Source organism: Parambassis ranga, chromosome 16 (genome assembly GCF_900634625.1).
Source record: "Parambassis ranga chromosome 16, fParRan2.1, whole genome shotgun sequence".
Taxonomy (NCBI): Eukaryota; Metazoa; Chordata; class Actinopteri; family Ambassidae; genus Parambassis; species Parambassis ranga.
Genome location: NC_041036.1, coordinates 18,368,184 through 18,383,729, shown reverse-complemented (window position 1 = coordinate 18,383,729; position 15,546 = coordinate 18,368,184). Strand labels below are relative to the sequence as shown.

At 43.6% G+C, this 15,546-nt stretch overlaps 2 protein-coding genes across 9 annotated transcripts in view; both read left to right on the top strand.

The window, feature by feature from the left end:
- Positions 1 to 15,546, top strand: part of LOC114448101 (sialic acid-binding Ig-like lectin 5) — a 96,256-nt gene that overhangs the window by 71,913 nt on the left and 8,797 nt on the right. The gene's annotated exons all lie outside the window — the stretch shown is intronic.
- LOC114448105 (uncharacterized) lies at positions 734 to 15,379 on the top strand. 8 transcript variants are annotated; one of them, XM_028424832.1, is made up of 12 exons: positions 1,660 to 2,057; positions 2,139 to 2,229; positions 3,502 to 3,578; positions 3,869 to 3,978; positions 6,660 to 6,761; positions 6,842 to 6,984; positions 7,087 to 7,171; positions 13,622 to 13,766; positions 14,016 to 14,209; positions 14,295 to 14,433; positions 14,598 to 14,716; positions 14,959 to 15,379. In XM_028424832.1, exons 3-12 carry the CDS (start codon positions 3,512 to 3,514, stop codon positions 15,253 to 15,255), a joined length of 1,401 nt encoding a protein of 466 aa, XP_028280633.1. In that variant the 5' UTR covers positions 1,660 to 2,057; positions 2,139 to 2,229; positions 3,502 to 3,511; the 3' UTR covers positions 15,256 to 15,379. The 8 variants fall into 8 exon arrangements, with proteins under 8 accessions (XP_028280634.1, XP_028280635.1, XP_028280636.1 ...); XM_028424831.1 differs by having other exon boundaries at positions 1,661 to 2,057; positions 2,139 to 2,199; XM_028424833.1 differs by lacking the exons at positions 1,660 to 2,057; positions 2,139 to 2,229 and adding an exon at positions 734 to 900.

The window sequence follows — 15,546 nt, the reverse complement described above, 5'->3', positions numbered from 1 at the left end:
AAATAACCTGAAATTGAAATGCATGTGAGCCGACAAGGTTCTGATGTGAGGTAGTATGAACCACCAGGAGCACCCTTATCTGAACTAAATGCGTTTCCAATGATGAACCCAAATGAAGCAAGCCCGGCTATGGGATAGATTGCACGCAGCACCGAAGAGACACAATTGTGAGAATTTAAAGGCTGGCATCTAGCGAATCACTGTCCTTGGAGGAAAGAACCCCCCAAAACCCACAGATGGGCTCCATCTGGAACAACCCGAGAGAATTGGATGAATGCACTACGTCATCATTAAAAGAATAACACCATGTTGCAGAACTGATGAAGCTGCTTGGATGAGCAGCGAAACGTCTTCAAGAAAACTCTACAAGTCCAGACGCCTTGCTTCAATCTTCTCTACGTATGATGACCTGGATGACTGAGAATCTTCATCAACATGTTGCAGAGCTCTTAGCAGGTGAGACCAGATCCGCAGATCACGCTGCAGCCTTGGTTCAAGGCAACATGGACACGGAAGATAGGAACTGCAGAGGAGCGTCCTGAGGGGAAATATGAAAGGTTGGCCCTACGCAGTGTTGGGGAGATAATGGATTACATGTACCGACATTATGTATTTAGAATACAAAATATGAGTAACTGTATACCGTTACAGTTACACTCAAAAAAGTGCTGGGTTATTTTTGTAAACACATTGCTGGGTTGATTATGCTGGGTCACCATTCTGGGTTGTTTGGGGTACTGTGAACCAATGGTTGGGTTGCTCATGCTGGATCAAAGGCATTTTCACCACCCAGCCATCTGGTTGGGTTATTTTGACCCAGCCACAGTGTCATTTATTTTCCCGCCCATGGAAGTTTCCAGTTTTTTCGGCTGGCAGGGGAAACAACTGCTGGACTTTCTGGTAGGTTAATATTCTTCATTTGTCGGTTAAGGTCACCATATTGTGTTTATTTTAATGTTAATTGTCACTTATCGTCGCAATATTGAATTATAATGCTTGTGGTGTACATATTTCTTATTCTGTGCCGTGATACTTGTTGGTTGGCGTATGCCAGAGCAAATATGCTAGCTAAGACAAGCCGTCAGTATAAAGTTAGCCAATACATTGTGTGTCTTTATCTGAATTCACAGTCCTAACCTTTGTGTCCGTTTATATTGTAAGTCTCTTTAGTACCGAGTTCGATTCAAAACAAACATGAGAATCCTTCTTTTAGCATTTAAAGTGACCATTAGGGACGCAGCACACTGCAGACTTGTCCGTTTGACTCGGGCCTAATTTTAGCTTTGTCGTGCGTCAGTCGACATGGGCTTACTGGAGGCGGTTAAAGTGGCACGAGCAGCAATCGGATGATCGGTTGAATTTCTGACATGTTTGATATTTTTGTCGCCCTTCGTAAGAGTAAAGCACTGTTTAAGTAGATATACGGCCCGAAGTCTCTTTTCCTTTATTGCGCATGCGTTGGCCGAATACGCGATGTCTCTGAGCCTCCATGAAGTTGCTACAGACGATAACACACATGGCGGCGCCCATACGTTGTTGGACAGAGCACAGCCATGGAGAGAGATATATTTATACTCTATCGCTTTAGGACAGAGGTGATGCAGCAGCATGCAACACAAATTCTGACTGACTTTTTCTTTGAAACAGCAACAGTACCGGGTTAGACATGTTTCATTTCGGGTTCAGTGTGATCACCTGAAGTCGCAGCCGACAATCGCACCATACAGCCGTACAGTGTGAGCACAGCAATCGTGACTGCAGTCAAGTGAGCCGTCATTTTCCAAAAGCCGCACCGAAGATTTAAGGTGCGCGACTACGTCCGTGAGTTTTGACTTGACATCGCATCGATTTATTCATACTGTGTGAGTTGGTATTAAACACAAACATCCTGTAGCGGGTGCTATTTGCCTCAGGTCGGGAAAAAGGGGAGGGTAAGTCGACCCGCATATATAGGGCTCCTTGTACGGGGGAACAAAGGTGTTGGGGTTTGGTTCCGCCCGGTGGAGTAAGGCAGGTGCACACCTTGCTCCACACTGGCGTGCAGGGAGGCCATACAGGTATGCGGGTTGGCTGTAGCCTACCTTTTTGTTTTAAAGTATTTGACGGGTGGTTGATTGACTTTGTTTTATACATTACAGATGGATGTTCAGGCAAAGAAGTAGACGGTATTCACAAGTAGTTTGGTCACGCAGATGCCAGGTATTTTAAGGATTATTAATTATATTGCAGGTATTTTAAGCATGATTTAATAAAGTGTAAAGAGGTTTTAAAAGAAAGTATTTGTTTTGTTGCAGAGCGTCGGGTTGATGGGCATCGCTGCTCTTGCCATAGCATGCAAATTGTCGGTTTCTTTTCTTTGTCTAGTCCGCCCGGCAAGTGAGCCGGTGTGTGGCACAAAAGAACTGGGAGGTGCCTTTGGGCGGACTAGTTTTTCTTTCTTTCTTAATTTGTTTATTGTTGTTTCGTTTTTTTGTTTTCCCCTTAATCCGTACCTACCCTACTTCCATACGACCTGCCAGGCGTGTGCAGTGAAACACGGTTGCAGTGTCTAAATACTCACGTGTGCAGTGAAACACAATTGCAGTGCCTGACTCACGTGTGTGGTGGAATCACAGTTGCAGTGTTCATAAAGTGTGGGGTGGACTTTTCTTTCATTCCGGGCGGCCGTTCTTTGGAAGTGGGGTAGTGGAGGTGGGCAAATTTATGTTGTTTGATTGCATTAATAAATTGATTTGATTAGACCCACCTTCTCATCATTTCTTCAGCTGGTCTCATAGCCACATAACATTTGGCGTTGTTGGCAGGATCAGCTTGATAGTGGTGGTACATTTTGGGGGAACAGATTTTTTTTTGTGTGTTTGTGTGAAAGGCAAGAGCAGCGGTGGGCCAGGAGTAAGCGTCTGGGAGAGTCCCGAAGCTAGCGGCCTTTTCCCAAAATCTATTTGAGGCGTAACACTATTGTTTACTTTCTGTCGTTAATGCGTTAATGGTATGTAAATAAAATAATCAATCAAATAAACACTAACAACAAATTTTATTTAACGTTATCGTTAAATAGATTTTATTTGCGGGTCTCTGTGTCTTTAGAGGAGAATGAATCGCTGCCGTATGCATTTAAGTTAAAAGTGACTGCAAACAGACCGGCTTCTCTTAACAATAACAAATCAATAGGTTTCACTGCTGTGCGTTTGTACCGAATCACATGACGCATGACGACAACAGTGACGCGTCGAAAATATGGCAGCGCCCTATAGCCGAAGTACCAATTTTCATCTATTAGATTAGATTAAATTTTTTATGTTTACATATTTTTGGCATATGTTTCTTGGCAAATTATATATACAAAGTTAGACTGTTTCATTGCCTAAACATTTTATCTTTAATATTATTTTATTATATAAATATTATAAATAATTATAAATAATATTGTATTATTATTATCCCCGAATTTCCCCTTGAGGATGAATAAAGTAATTTTGATTCTGATTCTAATTATTCTAGATCAGACTTGATGGATGAATTTGTCAAAACAAAATTAAATGAATGGCAGCTGGACACCCTGTTGGATACATTCAAAGGTAAGCTAATATTTAATATTTAGTTAACATTGCTAAAACGTCTATCAAGATGCAAGCACATGTTATGAGGGTTTTCATTGTAAATAGCCTTTCCTGAAGAGCTACACCAATACTACAGTAAACTAACTAACTTTTTAGATTTAAACAGAAGGTGTTTTTTTAATTTTTTCTTCAGCTGATGTGCTTGGTTTTATGACCAACTAAGCCGAAGTTGACTTCATTTATCTGTGGCATATTTTGTGTGTGGACTCAAAACTACAACTGTCTGTTTTTGTCTGTTTAATTTTCAGAGCAGGAAGTGGATGAGGAGAGTTTCCTTTTGCTGGATGATGCTGCCATGCAGCATCTTATTCCAAAAATTGGTCAACGTCTCAAATTTCAAAAACATCACAAGGAGCTTGTGAGTAAAGTGCTTTTGTTTTTGTAAGTTTGGTAAAGATTAAAGGTAAGTTCTCTAATGTCATTCACATGCTTTCGCTGCAGACAGGCAATCCCTGGTCATGCAAAAGGACTGTTTGTTCATTTAAGGGCAGTTCATGGTGTTAATACCGCTTCGTCCTTTTTTCAATGCTGCGAAGATGGCTGCAGACGGACATTCAGATATATTCGGTCATTCAGACGACATCTTCTTCAACATTCTGTCCAAGAAAGTGCCCAAAGTACTGGACAGCATTTAATTGGTACCACAACAATGTCTGTACAGTGTTTCTCAGGTCCCATTGATAGAGAGTTAGCAAATGCAGACACATCTGAGGCTCCTACACAACAGGGCAGAAACGAAGATGATTTCTGGGACGAGTTGCAGCCAGAGACTGTAACACAGCGGGTAGCTCTGTTTTTAGCAGCTCTTAAGGCCAAGGCAGCACAGACATATAGTACAGTCAATTTTGTTGTTGCACAGACATCCTGCTTGATTTCAGACATTGTGGGTTCACTTCAGAGAAAGTCTTTGTCTCTCTTTGCGAAATTCGGCCATCGGGATGACCCAGAGGTGCAAGAACTTGCCCGTGATTTTGATAAGGCAGTGTGCCCCTTTAAAGGTTTGGATTCAGACTTCAAACAAATGCAGTATTTTGCAAAGTCAGGATACTTTATCCAGCCTGTAGAGCAGGCTCTGCCTGGAGTCTCATATGTGCAGAGAAGGGACTCTGCTACTGGGACACTTAGACAGGTTGCTGTTCAGGATGTGTTTTTTCGTGTCCCACTGAAAACTCTGCTAACTCAACTGCTTGAGATCCCTGGCATTTTGGAGGCCATCTTCACCTGGCAGAAAAGAGAAAATGGAGTACTCATAGACTTCTATGATGGGAAGTATTGCAAGCAGCATTGTCTCTTTTCCAGCAATGTGTCTGTTCCACTTCTTTTGTACAACGATGACTGTGAAATAGTTAACCCACTAGGCTCAAAGGTTGTGGTACACAAGTTGGGGTTCCTTTACTTCACTATCAAGAGTCTGCCTCCAGAGTTTCTATCAAAACTCTCATCACACTTTCTCATAGCAGTTTACAGAACAGATGATGCAAAACCTATGGGATTGATAGTGTTCTACAGTCAATTGTAGAGGAGCTGAAAGATCTTGAGATCACTGGCATCTCCCTCAACACACCTCTTTTCAAGGGTGAAATGAGGTTTTCTGTTGCACAGGTGTGTGGGGACAATCTTGGCCTAAATGCCATTCTAGGTTTTACTGAGAGCTTCTCAAGTAATTTCTTCTGTCGCATGTGCAAGGCACACAAGAACATCACAAGGACACAGACAAAAGAGGATCTTGCCATGATAAGAAATGAAACAAACCATGCTGAAGATGTTTGTCATGGTAATGTGTCTGAGACTGGTGTTAAAAGAGACAGCATCCTAAACAGTCTGTCCTACTTTCATGTCACAGACAACAAAGTTGCAGACATAATGCATGACTTGTTGGAAGGGGTGGGGCCATATGAGTTGAAGCTGGTAATCTCTTCACTGATTGAGGACAAACACTTGACCCTTGAAAAACTCAACTTCCGGATCACAAGTTTTGATTATGGCTTTCCTGATCTGAAGAATAAGCCATCCTTGATTGGGAAGAATGAACTTAAAAATCCCGAAGGAGCAATGCATCAGTCTGCAGCGCAAACATGGTGTCTCCTCAGATGGTTGCCATGTATGATTGGGGACCTCATTCCTGAAGAAAACAAGCACTGGGAGCTCTTGCTTCTCCTTCTGGAATGTATGGAGTTGATTTTCTCTTCTTCCATTACACCAGAGGCTGTAGTTTACTTGGCTGCACTGATTGATGAGCATCACTCTCTGTTCCTTGAGCTGTACCCCAGATTGCATCTTCGCCCGAAGCACCACCTCATGGTGCACTATCCAAATGCAATCCTACACTTGGGACCACTTGTTCAGTTCTGGTCGATGCGATTTGAAGCCAAACATGGTTTCTTTAAACGCATCAGCCATGTCACCTGTAACTTTAAGAATATTTGTAAGACTATGGCATTTCGGCATCAGATGATGCTATGCTACTCACTCCTCTCTGGTTCTGTGTTTAAAAATGAAACAGAGGTTGGTCCAGGCCAGAGTGTTTTGCTTGCCGTAATGGATGGCTTTTGTGATGTACAAAATGGTCTTGAGGATATTCCACCCTTTACAGAGATCTTTGTGCCAGCTTGGGTAAAAGTAAATGGTACACACTACAAACCTGGAACCACAGTATTTCTGTCTTACACTGCTGATGGCGAGCCCCAGTTTGGTAGAGTGAAAAGCCTTCTCATGTTGGGTGACAGAGTGAAGCTTGTCATCCAAAAATGGGATACAGTAGGATTTGAGAAGCATTTCTTTGCCTACGGTGTAACAGCAACCACTGATGTGTTTGCTGTTGATCAAGGTTCCCTCCTTGACTATCACACTCTCCATGCAGTGAAGTCCTTCAGGGATAATGATGACTGTTTATATGTTTCGCTTAGATACAGAATCTTTTAAGACGCTGTTCATTTCATCTGACATTCACAATGTTATGATCAGGTGTTGAATTATATGTATTGTGTTAAATGTTTGTTTTAAGTGCATGATGAGTTTTTGAATCCCTCCTTACTATAGCTCCAAGCTGCCTGTTCGACAAAGGATCAATGTTTATCAGAAAAGAATGTTGAAACGGTGGCATCGACAACTCTGCTTACTGTGGTGCTTCATCCAGAATTTGTATGTTTGAATTTTCTAAGCACCTAGATAACAGTGCAATGCGTAAAAATCTTTAAGTAATTTGTTTATATCCAATATAGGCGATTCGCCAAATGTTGGGAGGTAGCCTTGAAGGGAGATCTATATTAAGCACTTTGGATGAGAAGCAATCAATTACATCCAAAGAGAGGAAGCTTCTTGTGAGACTTCTGGTATCCCACCTTATTGAAAAACATGGCGAAATGTAAGCAAGTTTTGCAAGGAGAAAAAATAAAATTTTAATGCAGTTGATTTATATAATGGCATCGTAACCTTTCTACCCATTTTTAAATGCTATCCTCTACAGGCCACCCTCAGACACTAAGATAGCACTTGCCATGGCGTTGATTTATGAATTTCCATGTCTTAAGGATGACACAGGCAGCAGCTATGTAAGTTCACCCAGATATTTAGTAATCAGTATATTTTATCCCACCAATAAAGTAAATGCATAAATTAAAAATGTGCGTTTTTGAACTGTTTACAAATGTGTTTAGTTGTACATCCTTACTCAAGGAAAAGGCTGTAATTGTTTCAGTTAAGAGTTGAGTGTGTTATGTAGCTCTCAGCGTAAGTTCAATCAGGAAGACTCTGTTTCCCATCATTCCCTTCATCCCCATCTGCTTCCTAATCTCTTTTCCTCCTCACTCCTCCGCTCCCCCTCTCTTCCGCTCTCTGAGTCAGGTGCTTAATAGTTAGCACCTCCCTCTCCAATCAGCTGTCTCCTTCTGTCCCTCTCTCGACCAATCACAGCTTAGCATGGTATTTAAATGTCTCCATCTCCTCTCCAGCTGCCTTCTGATCGAATTCGGCAATGTACGTACATTTTTTTCGCCTCATTTCTTGTCATCGTTCTATTCCGCATGGCTGATTCCGAGCTCGAGCCAGTTCCCGAGGATCCAGTCCTCATGCCTGACGATCAGTCAGACAACGACCAGCCCGTCCTGCGCCGTAGCACCCGCCGATCTAAGCTGTTGGCGGCCGGCATCACTCCTGCTCCGGACCTCAACCTTTCCCAACTTCAGGATCTGTCAACGCTGGTCTCCTCACCTCCCCTTATTCACTCGCCCTCTCCGTGCCCTGAATCCAATCCCGGCTCCCCCCCACCCGCTCCAGTTGCAGCACCTCGAGGCCGAAAAAGAGGGAGAAAGGCTGCCTCCTCCTCTGCTCCCAAGGCAAAACGTCGGGCAGCTTCTCCCACTCCTGCTGCTGCCACCGCTGCCGCTCCTCCTGCCGCAGTTGCCACTGCTCCTATCACTCATCACGACCCGCTCACCAGCTCGCTTCAAAATCTGTCGGCGTCTCTTCATGCATTCGATCTCCGCCTGCAAGCAATGGAGAAAGCCCACACATCACCTGCTGCTGCCGCCTCCGCCGCCGCAGCCATGCTGCCCCCCTCGCATCCCACCTACCAGCCGGCAGCCGTCATTCCTCAATCTCTTCCTTCACCATCTGCTCATTCTCTGGCCTCTGCTCAGCCGGCTCCTCTCATAGGTAGGCCTTTTATTTCTCAGTCAGCTAACATCTCCCCTCGGCTGAGGGCCAAGATCCTGCAAGGCAGGGACATTAATCTAATCAGTCTCATTCTGCCCTCTCCTCAATGTGACAAAGCAGTTGCATCAGGCGAAAATCTCACCGCAATTTTAAAATCTGCCGATCCCAGGCTTAACTGTGACCTGACCATCGGGCAGTTTTTAGTTGCATTTGGTATCCTCCGCGACGTTATCTGTTCAGTGTTTCCTGCAAGGCGTCAAGAACTGGATAATTACCTCGCCTTAATCGGGGATCTGCACCTCAGATACGGAAAAAAACATTTTCTATCAGTACCACAAGGCATTTTCAAGCAAAGCAGCATTATACATCTCCCACCACAATACTCGTCTGGATTGGTCTGTCCTCGACACAGAACTCCTCGTAATGATTGCCGGGGGATCCCAGATGATATCGTGCAACTCTTGCGGCGCTTCCGGCCATACAGCTCTCCTCTGCCCCTCCGTGCCTTTTCAGGCTGCTGTCACCCGCAGCAATCCTCCCTTCGTTAATCCCGCTATGGACAAACAAGGCCGCCAGGTTCACTTCTTCAACAAAATACCTATTTGCAATAACTTTAATGAAAATGTATGTACTCACCCCACTTGTCACTTTCTTCACATCTGTAGCGCATGCAAGGATGCGCACCCCAGATCTGTGTGTCCTCGTCGCCCACCCGCTCGGACGCACCCTCCGGTGCAAAATCGGAGAGCTTCAAAGACCTTCTAATCAATCACCCCTCTACTCCAATAAATTTAGCACACTTAGCAGCAGACCTGTCTTCTCATCCTGATTCAGTATTTGTTGATCACCTCCTCACTGGTCTCTCTCAAGGTTTTCACGTTGGTGTTTTAGCGCCTCTCTCAACCTCTTATGTATCAAAGAACCTTCAGTCAGCACTGAACGAGCAATCCATAGTTACCGAGCTTTTAGAGAAAGAAATAAAGAAGGGCTACATCTTAGGGCCTTTTAAATCCCCACCGTTTTCACCCTTTCGCACCAGTCCCATCGGCATCGCCACTCGCAAATACTCTGGCAAGAAAAGATTAATTTTCGATCTGTCTGCTCCTCGCTCAGGTCCGTATTCCAGCGTGAATAGCATGATTCCACCCGAACCGTTTTCCCTTCATTACAGCTCTGTAGATAATGCAATTAAACTCATTAAATTAATGGGCAAAGGAGCTTGGCTTTCCAAAGCCGATATCACGGATGCCTTCAAAATCGTTCCCATTCACCCTTCCCAGTGGAATCTTTTCGGCATGAAATGGGATAATAAATTCTATTTCGCTGTGCGCCTCACTTTCGGATGTAGAAGCAGCCCTTGCATATTCAATCTCGTGTCCGAAGCCCTGTGCTGGATCCTGCTAAATAAAATCAGGGTTCCTTCGGTATTACATTTGCTGGACGATTTCCTCTTAATAGATCCCCCTCACGACAGTTCGGGTTCGTCCCTAAAAAAAATTAAAATCCTGTTTCAGTCATCTCGGTGTTCCGCTATCAGAGGAAAAAACACTGGGTCCCAACACCCGCCTAGAATTCCTCGGTATCACGCTCGATTCAGTTGACATGAAAGCCTCTCTCCCAATAGAGAAATTAAATCGCATTAGAGAGATCTCAAAATCCTTTTGCGAAAGGCAGGTTATTTCCAAACAGCAGCTCCTGTCCCTTCTAGGTCATTTAAACTACGCCATGCGCGTCATCCCTCAAGGCCGCTCGTTCATATCTCGCCTCCTGGATACTGCCTCCGCGGCGCCGAATCTCCATGATCTCGTCACACTGGACCAAGGCTGTCGTTCCGATTTGCGTTTCTGGTCCGACCTGCTTCAGCACTGGAACGGCGTCTCCTTTTTCTACGACGACGTAGTTCACTCTTCCGACTCTCTTAGGTTTTTCACAGATGCAGCCCCCTCTGTAGGTTTTGGGGGGTTTTTTCAAGGCCAGTGGTTCGCTTCCAGCTGGCCTCCCCAGTTTTCTCAATTCTCCGGCTCCTCCACGCTTCACGAAATATATCCCATAGCGGCAGCCTGCCACATCTGGGGTCACCTATGGAAACGTAAACGCATCTCAGTGCTTTGCGATAATCAAGCTGTCACCGAAATCATTAATAAAGGACGCTCCTCATCAAAAGACGTCATGCTTTTCATGAGGAGCATCACTTGGTCCTCCGTCATGCACAATTTCATCATTACGGCTAGACACGTCCCCGGCCATTCCAACACTCTCGCTGATTCTCTGTCTCGTTTCAACTTTCAGACTTTCCGGTTCATCTGCCCCGAAGCCAATCCCGTTCCAGTCTCAATTCCTCCATTCCATCTCCTAGCCCTCTCCTAAATCCCAATCCCCTCAGCTCCTATTTACTTTCAGCCAGCGCTTATATGAGAAAAGGCCTGGCCTCGTCCACTCTCAAATCTTATGACTTTGCTTGGAAGGTTTTTGCTTTCTTCTGCTTATCCATTAACATTCCCCTCGAACCTGTATTTACTAACACTGTTTGTGCTTTCGTTTGTTATTGTTTTGAAGTGCGCCACTTTAAACTCCCATATATTAAAACTCTGCTAGCTGGCATTCAATTTAATCTGCGTTGTTCCGATCCTTCTTTCCCCGGGTTTCTCTCTAACCCTTCCATTAAATTGCTACTCAAAGGTATTTCAAAAGTCTCACCCTCTACCGTAGATAACAGGCAGCCTATCACTCTCCCGCTCCTTCATAAATTAATTCTAACCCTCAGATCAGGCGTATTTTCCCCTTATATCGATTCTCTCTTAGAAGCCATTTTTCTCCTAGCCTTCTACGGGTTCCTCAGAATAGGCGAATTTACCACAGCCTCCCTCACTTTCGACCCATCTAAAGACATATCTTTCTCAGACCTAGTTTTTTATCCTAGTCATTTCAAGCTTTCCCTAAAACACTCTAAGAGCAGCGGTGCCTGCTCCATTATCATAGCCCGCAATAATTCATCTTTCTGCCCCTTCAAATCCATGACTAATTATCTACGCGCTCGCCCTCAGTCCGAACCTCTAGCGCCTCTCTTTCTTATCCCCGGAAATTACCCTCTGTCTAGGAATTGGTTTTACGCTCATTTCAAACAAATTCTCATCAAATCTCATCTATCCCCAAATCAATACTCGGGTCACTCCTTTAGAATAGGCGCTGCCACTTCCGCTGCAGCTCAAGGCATGTCCCCTTCATCTCTGCAAACTCTCGGCCGATGGTCCTCTGCCGCCTTCACCTCCTATATTCGCCCGAACACAGACCACGTTCTCGCATCTCAGAGATCTCTCCGCCCCTGGTGAGTTATTCCATTACTGGTGTAATTATATATTCTCGTCTGCTATCCGCATGCCTTCTCCTCCCTCTTCTCGGCATTCTCTAGGCCTCATATTGTCACACCCTCAGCCAGTGGGCTCAACTCTCTCATAGCCAGTGGGCTCAATTCTCTCATAGCCAGTGGGCTCAATTCTCTCAATTCTCTCATAGCCAGTGGGCTCAATTCTCTCATAGCCAGTGGGCTCAATTCTCTCAATTCTCTCATAGCCAGTGGGCTCAATTCTCTCAATTCTCTCATAGCCAGTGGGCTCATTTCTCTCATAGCCAGTGGGCTCATTTCTCTCATAGCCAGTGGGCTCTGTTCATGCAAGCCGTTAGCCATGCTATCCCAGCATCTAATTATCTCAGCTGTTTCCTTCATCCAGGCATTATCGCCAGCGAGCTTCATTCTCTTAAGGTATCTTGTCTATCGTTATTTATTTGAAAAAAAAAAAAAAAAAATAAAAAATGAATAAATAAATAAATAATTATATATATATATTATGAGCTCGTCCAGTTCCTCCCCTCATGTTCTATTTTCTTTTCTCTCCGGCCTTTTCCGGCCTTCTTCGACTTCATTGTCATGATCTTGTTAGTTTTCTTCATCTACTGGTGGTGGTGTATCTCTCTAATCATGTTATAACGTTCTCTCGCCCTTCTCTCCTATCCTACTCGCTTCTTCTATTAATTTCATTCTGTCAGCCCGTGGGCTCTCTGATCAAGGCTTCATTATGAATCCATAATATAGCAATCTCTGCCCGCGGGCTTCATCCCGATTAGGCCGCATCTGATTCTACCTCTGCCAGCGGGCTTCGTTTAATTAAAAAAAAAAAAAAAAAAAAAAAATTCTCTTTCTACGTCGCCCTATTCGCCTTTAGCTTGAGCACACGCTCGCTAAATTCTTCATAGCTCGAGCTTACGCTCGCTTCAGTCCTCCCTCGCCTTCTTTACTAATCTCTCCTCTGTACTGTTTCCCATCTTTCCGCTCTCTTCCTCCTCTCACGGCATCGATTGTTATTTAGCTAGTATATTCATTGCATTCTCTCTAACAAATATGTTTGTCTTTCATGTTCTCCATCTAGAGCCCGCATCGTAAGTATCATCCTTATTTCTCATCTCTGTTTTGTTTTGGGGGGGCTTTCTGTTCAGCGGTCTCCCCTCCTGCGGTTTCTCCCTCCTTTCGGACGTGGTCTCCACGACGGGGTCTAGGACGCCAACGCACATTTCTAAATGTATTCTCAATAAATCTTTCTCATTCAGTTCGCTGAGTCTCTCATGATTGAAATGTAGCTCTCAGCGTAAGTTCAATCAGGAAGACTCTGTTTCCCATCATTCCCTTCATCCCCATCTGCTTCCTAATCTCTTTTCCTCCTCACTCCTCCGCTCCCCCTCTCTTCCGCTCTCTGAGTCAGGTGCTTAATAGTTAGCACCTCCCTCTCCAATCAGCTGTCTCCTTCTGTCCCTCTCTCGACCAATCACAGCTTAGCATGGTATTTAAATGTCTCCATCTCCTCTCCAGCTGCCTTCTGATCGAATTCGGCAACCCTCCTCCACCCCATGCACCTCCAGGCCCACGCCAGTTCAGACCTCCTATCTCTTGCCCTCCAGCTCTCCACCACCACCAGGTCTAGACCCCGGGGGGGCTTTCTGTTCAGCGGTCTCCCCTCCTGCGGTTTCTCCCTCCTTTCGGACGTGGTCTCCACGACGGGGTCTAGGACGCCAACGCACATTTCTAAATGTATTCTCAATAAATCTTTCTCATTCAGTTCGCTGAGTCTCTCATGATTGAAATGTAGATGTCACAAACTGTCAAATTATTTTGTTCTTAAAAAAAAATTGCGTGCCATGGAAGGACAGCAAGGAAGTGAAATGAGTAATAGTCAATTTGGCAATGTGGCAACTGTGTTCCATTAATGTGGTTTTTAACACAAACACATTTTTTGTTAATTGCTTCATTACCTATTATTGGGTTTACACTTAAAGCTGAATTGGATCTTATGTCACAGGGAGCATGGTACACACCTGGCCGAAAACACAGACCTGCTACAGGTTTTTTGGAGGAGCGCTTGAGAAATGTCAGAAAGCGTATGAGGAGCCTGATTCGCCCGCGCCAACAGGAACCACAAGAGGACCATGCTGTCCTTACACCAGGTAAGGTATCATATTTTCATTATTTGTTCATTTACATGATTTTTTCCAGTATTTTTCTGTTGCAGGGTAGTTGTTTGAGGGACTATAGATACTGCTGAGGTTGTATGATACATTTAGCAGCCGTTCTTTAGCAATGGGATGGTAATTTTATACTCATGTTTTTGTTCTCTTGCCAATCAACATCTAATTGTGACAACCACTTTCACAAACAAGTTCACACTCTTTACTGCCTTTACTATTGTTCAACAGATTCACTTTCATCTCCCCAAAATATTCGAGAGATGGTTGCCTGGCTGAAAGCTAACAAATATCCAGTCTCTGAAGTGGAGGCCAAGATGAAGGAAACCTCCATACACAGAAGCAAATGGATTAGATGTAACGGCTCCAAAACCATCAGTGAAATCCTGAGGGAGTTTCCCAGGCTGACAGACAATCCTGGCATGGTAATTTAAAAAAGTTTGTTTTATTATGTACTTATTGAACTCTCAGTGCTATCGTAATTAATTTGTTCTTTTTTTTATTTATCAGATATCGCAAGACTTTCAGCAACTTCATCCTGAGGCAGCAGGACAAATGTTTGAGAAGTGGCCTGCAATTGCAGACAAAATCTTAAAATATGCCCAACGAGAGGGAAAAATAAATGTTGTGCCAGATGATGTCACACCTGGTAAGATATTTGTATTATCCATGTATCCATCTTGTGAAACCTGTTCTTATTATAATTAATTATTATCCATATTCCATCCACAATATATTTTCCATAATTGATCATAATGGAAATCACAAACAGCACTAGTAAACGGGGCACTATGTATTGTGTATTTGATAAAGGTGAGAGAGCTTTAAAGGCCTTACCAAACCTGCTTCCCCCATCACTCTTCAAAAGAGGTGGAAAAATTGTGAGACCCACGACAGCGGAGTCTCAAAGGGCATTTGTTAACATGCAGCCTGTAAGTTTATCTTTCACATATTTCTTTTAATAAATGTGAGGATTTTTACTTCTTAAAATGCTTGACAGTAAGTATCAGAAACTACACATCTAATGATAAATATAAACTAAGTTGAACACTGATGATAACTAGAAAGGCTTTCACAACATTTATCCTATATATGATATCAATAACTCAATGTTGATATGAATATAAATTTCTGTTTTATTATGACACTAACCTTCTGATATGTTATTTAACAGGTTGGAACCAATATAGTGGAGTACCTGACAAATGTGGATAACACCTTTCCACACGTTCTGTCGCTGGGACATGAGAGAGTGTCTCAAACATTTCTGGTTGTGGAAGGCCATGCCATTGAGACTGACTCGCTGCTTGAAGCTGTGGACCTGTGCTTTAAGTCTTTTTATGTTTTTGACACGAATTACCCAAAGGAGTGCCAACCCACATGGGAGTTTTTGCAGCACTGCATTTATGAAATAAATGGACAAGAATCTTCAGCTGTCAAATTTTTGAGGACAGCCATTGCCCATACCTAGAGTGTGGATTATCTCTGAAGACTGTTTGGTTTGTTTGGTTTCCACTGACATTTACCTGTGTTTTGTTACATAGAAATGTGTTGTCAGAATCTGAATTTTGACTAATAAACAGTTCCAAAGTAAATTAATCTACTGTATCAAGTTAGGATGAGTACCCACTAGGTTGGAGCAAACAAATTGGTAATAGGTAACATTGATTTAGAAATATGGTTAATTTGACTGACTAGGTTGGGTCAAAAAATAACCCAGATTATATGTAACATTGATCCAGCAATATGGTTAATTTGACTC

Coding starts and splice junctions, on each gene's coding strand:
- LOC114448105 (XM_028424833.1), top strand. CDS start 3,512: ATGGATGAATTTGTCAAAACAAAATTAAATGAATGGCAGCTGGACACC. Junction 3,579..3,868: donor CCTGTTGGATACATTCAAAG/GTAAGCTAATAT, acceptor TTTAATTTTCAG/AGCAGGAAGTGGATGAGGAG. Junction 14,717..14,958: donor CATTTGTTAACATGCAGCCT/GTAAGTTTATCT, acceptor GTTATTTAACAG/GTTGGAACCAATATAGTGGA.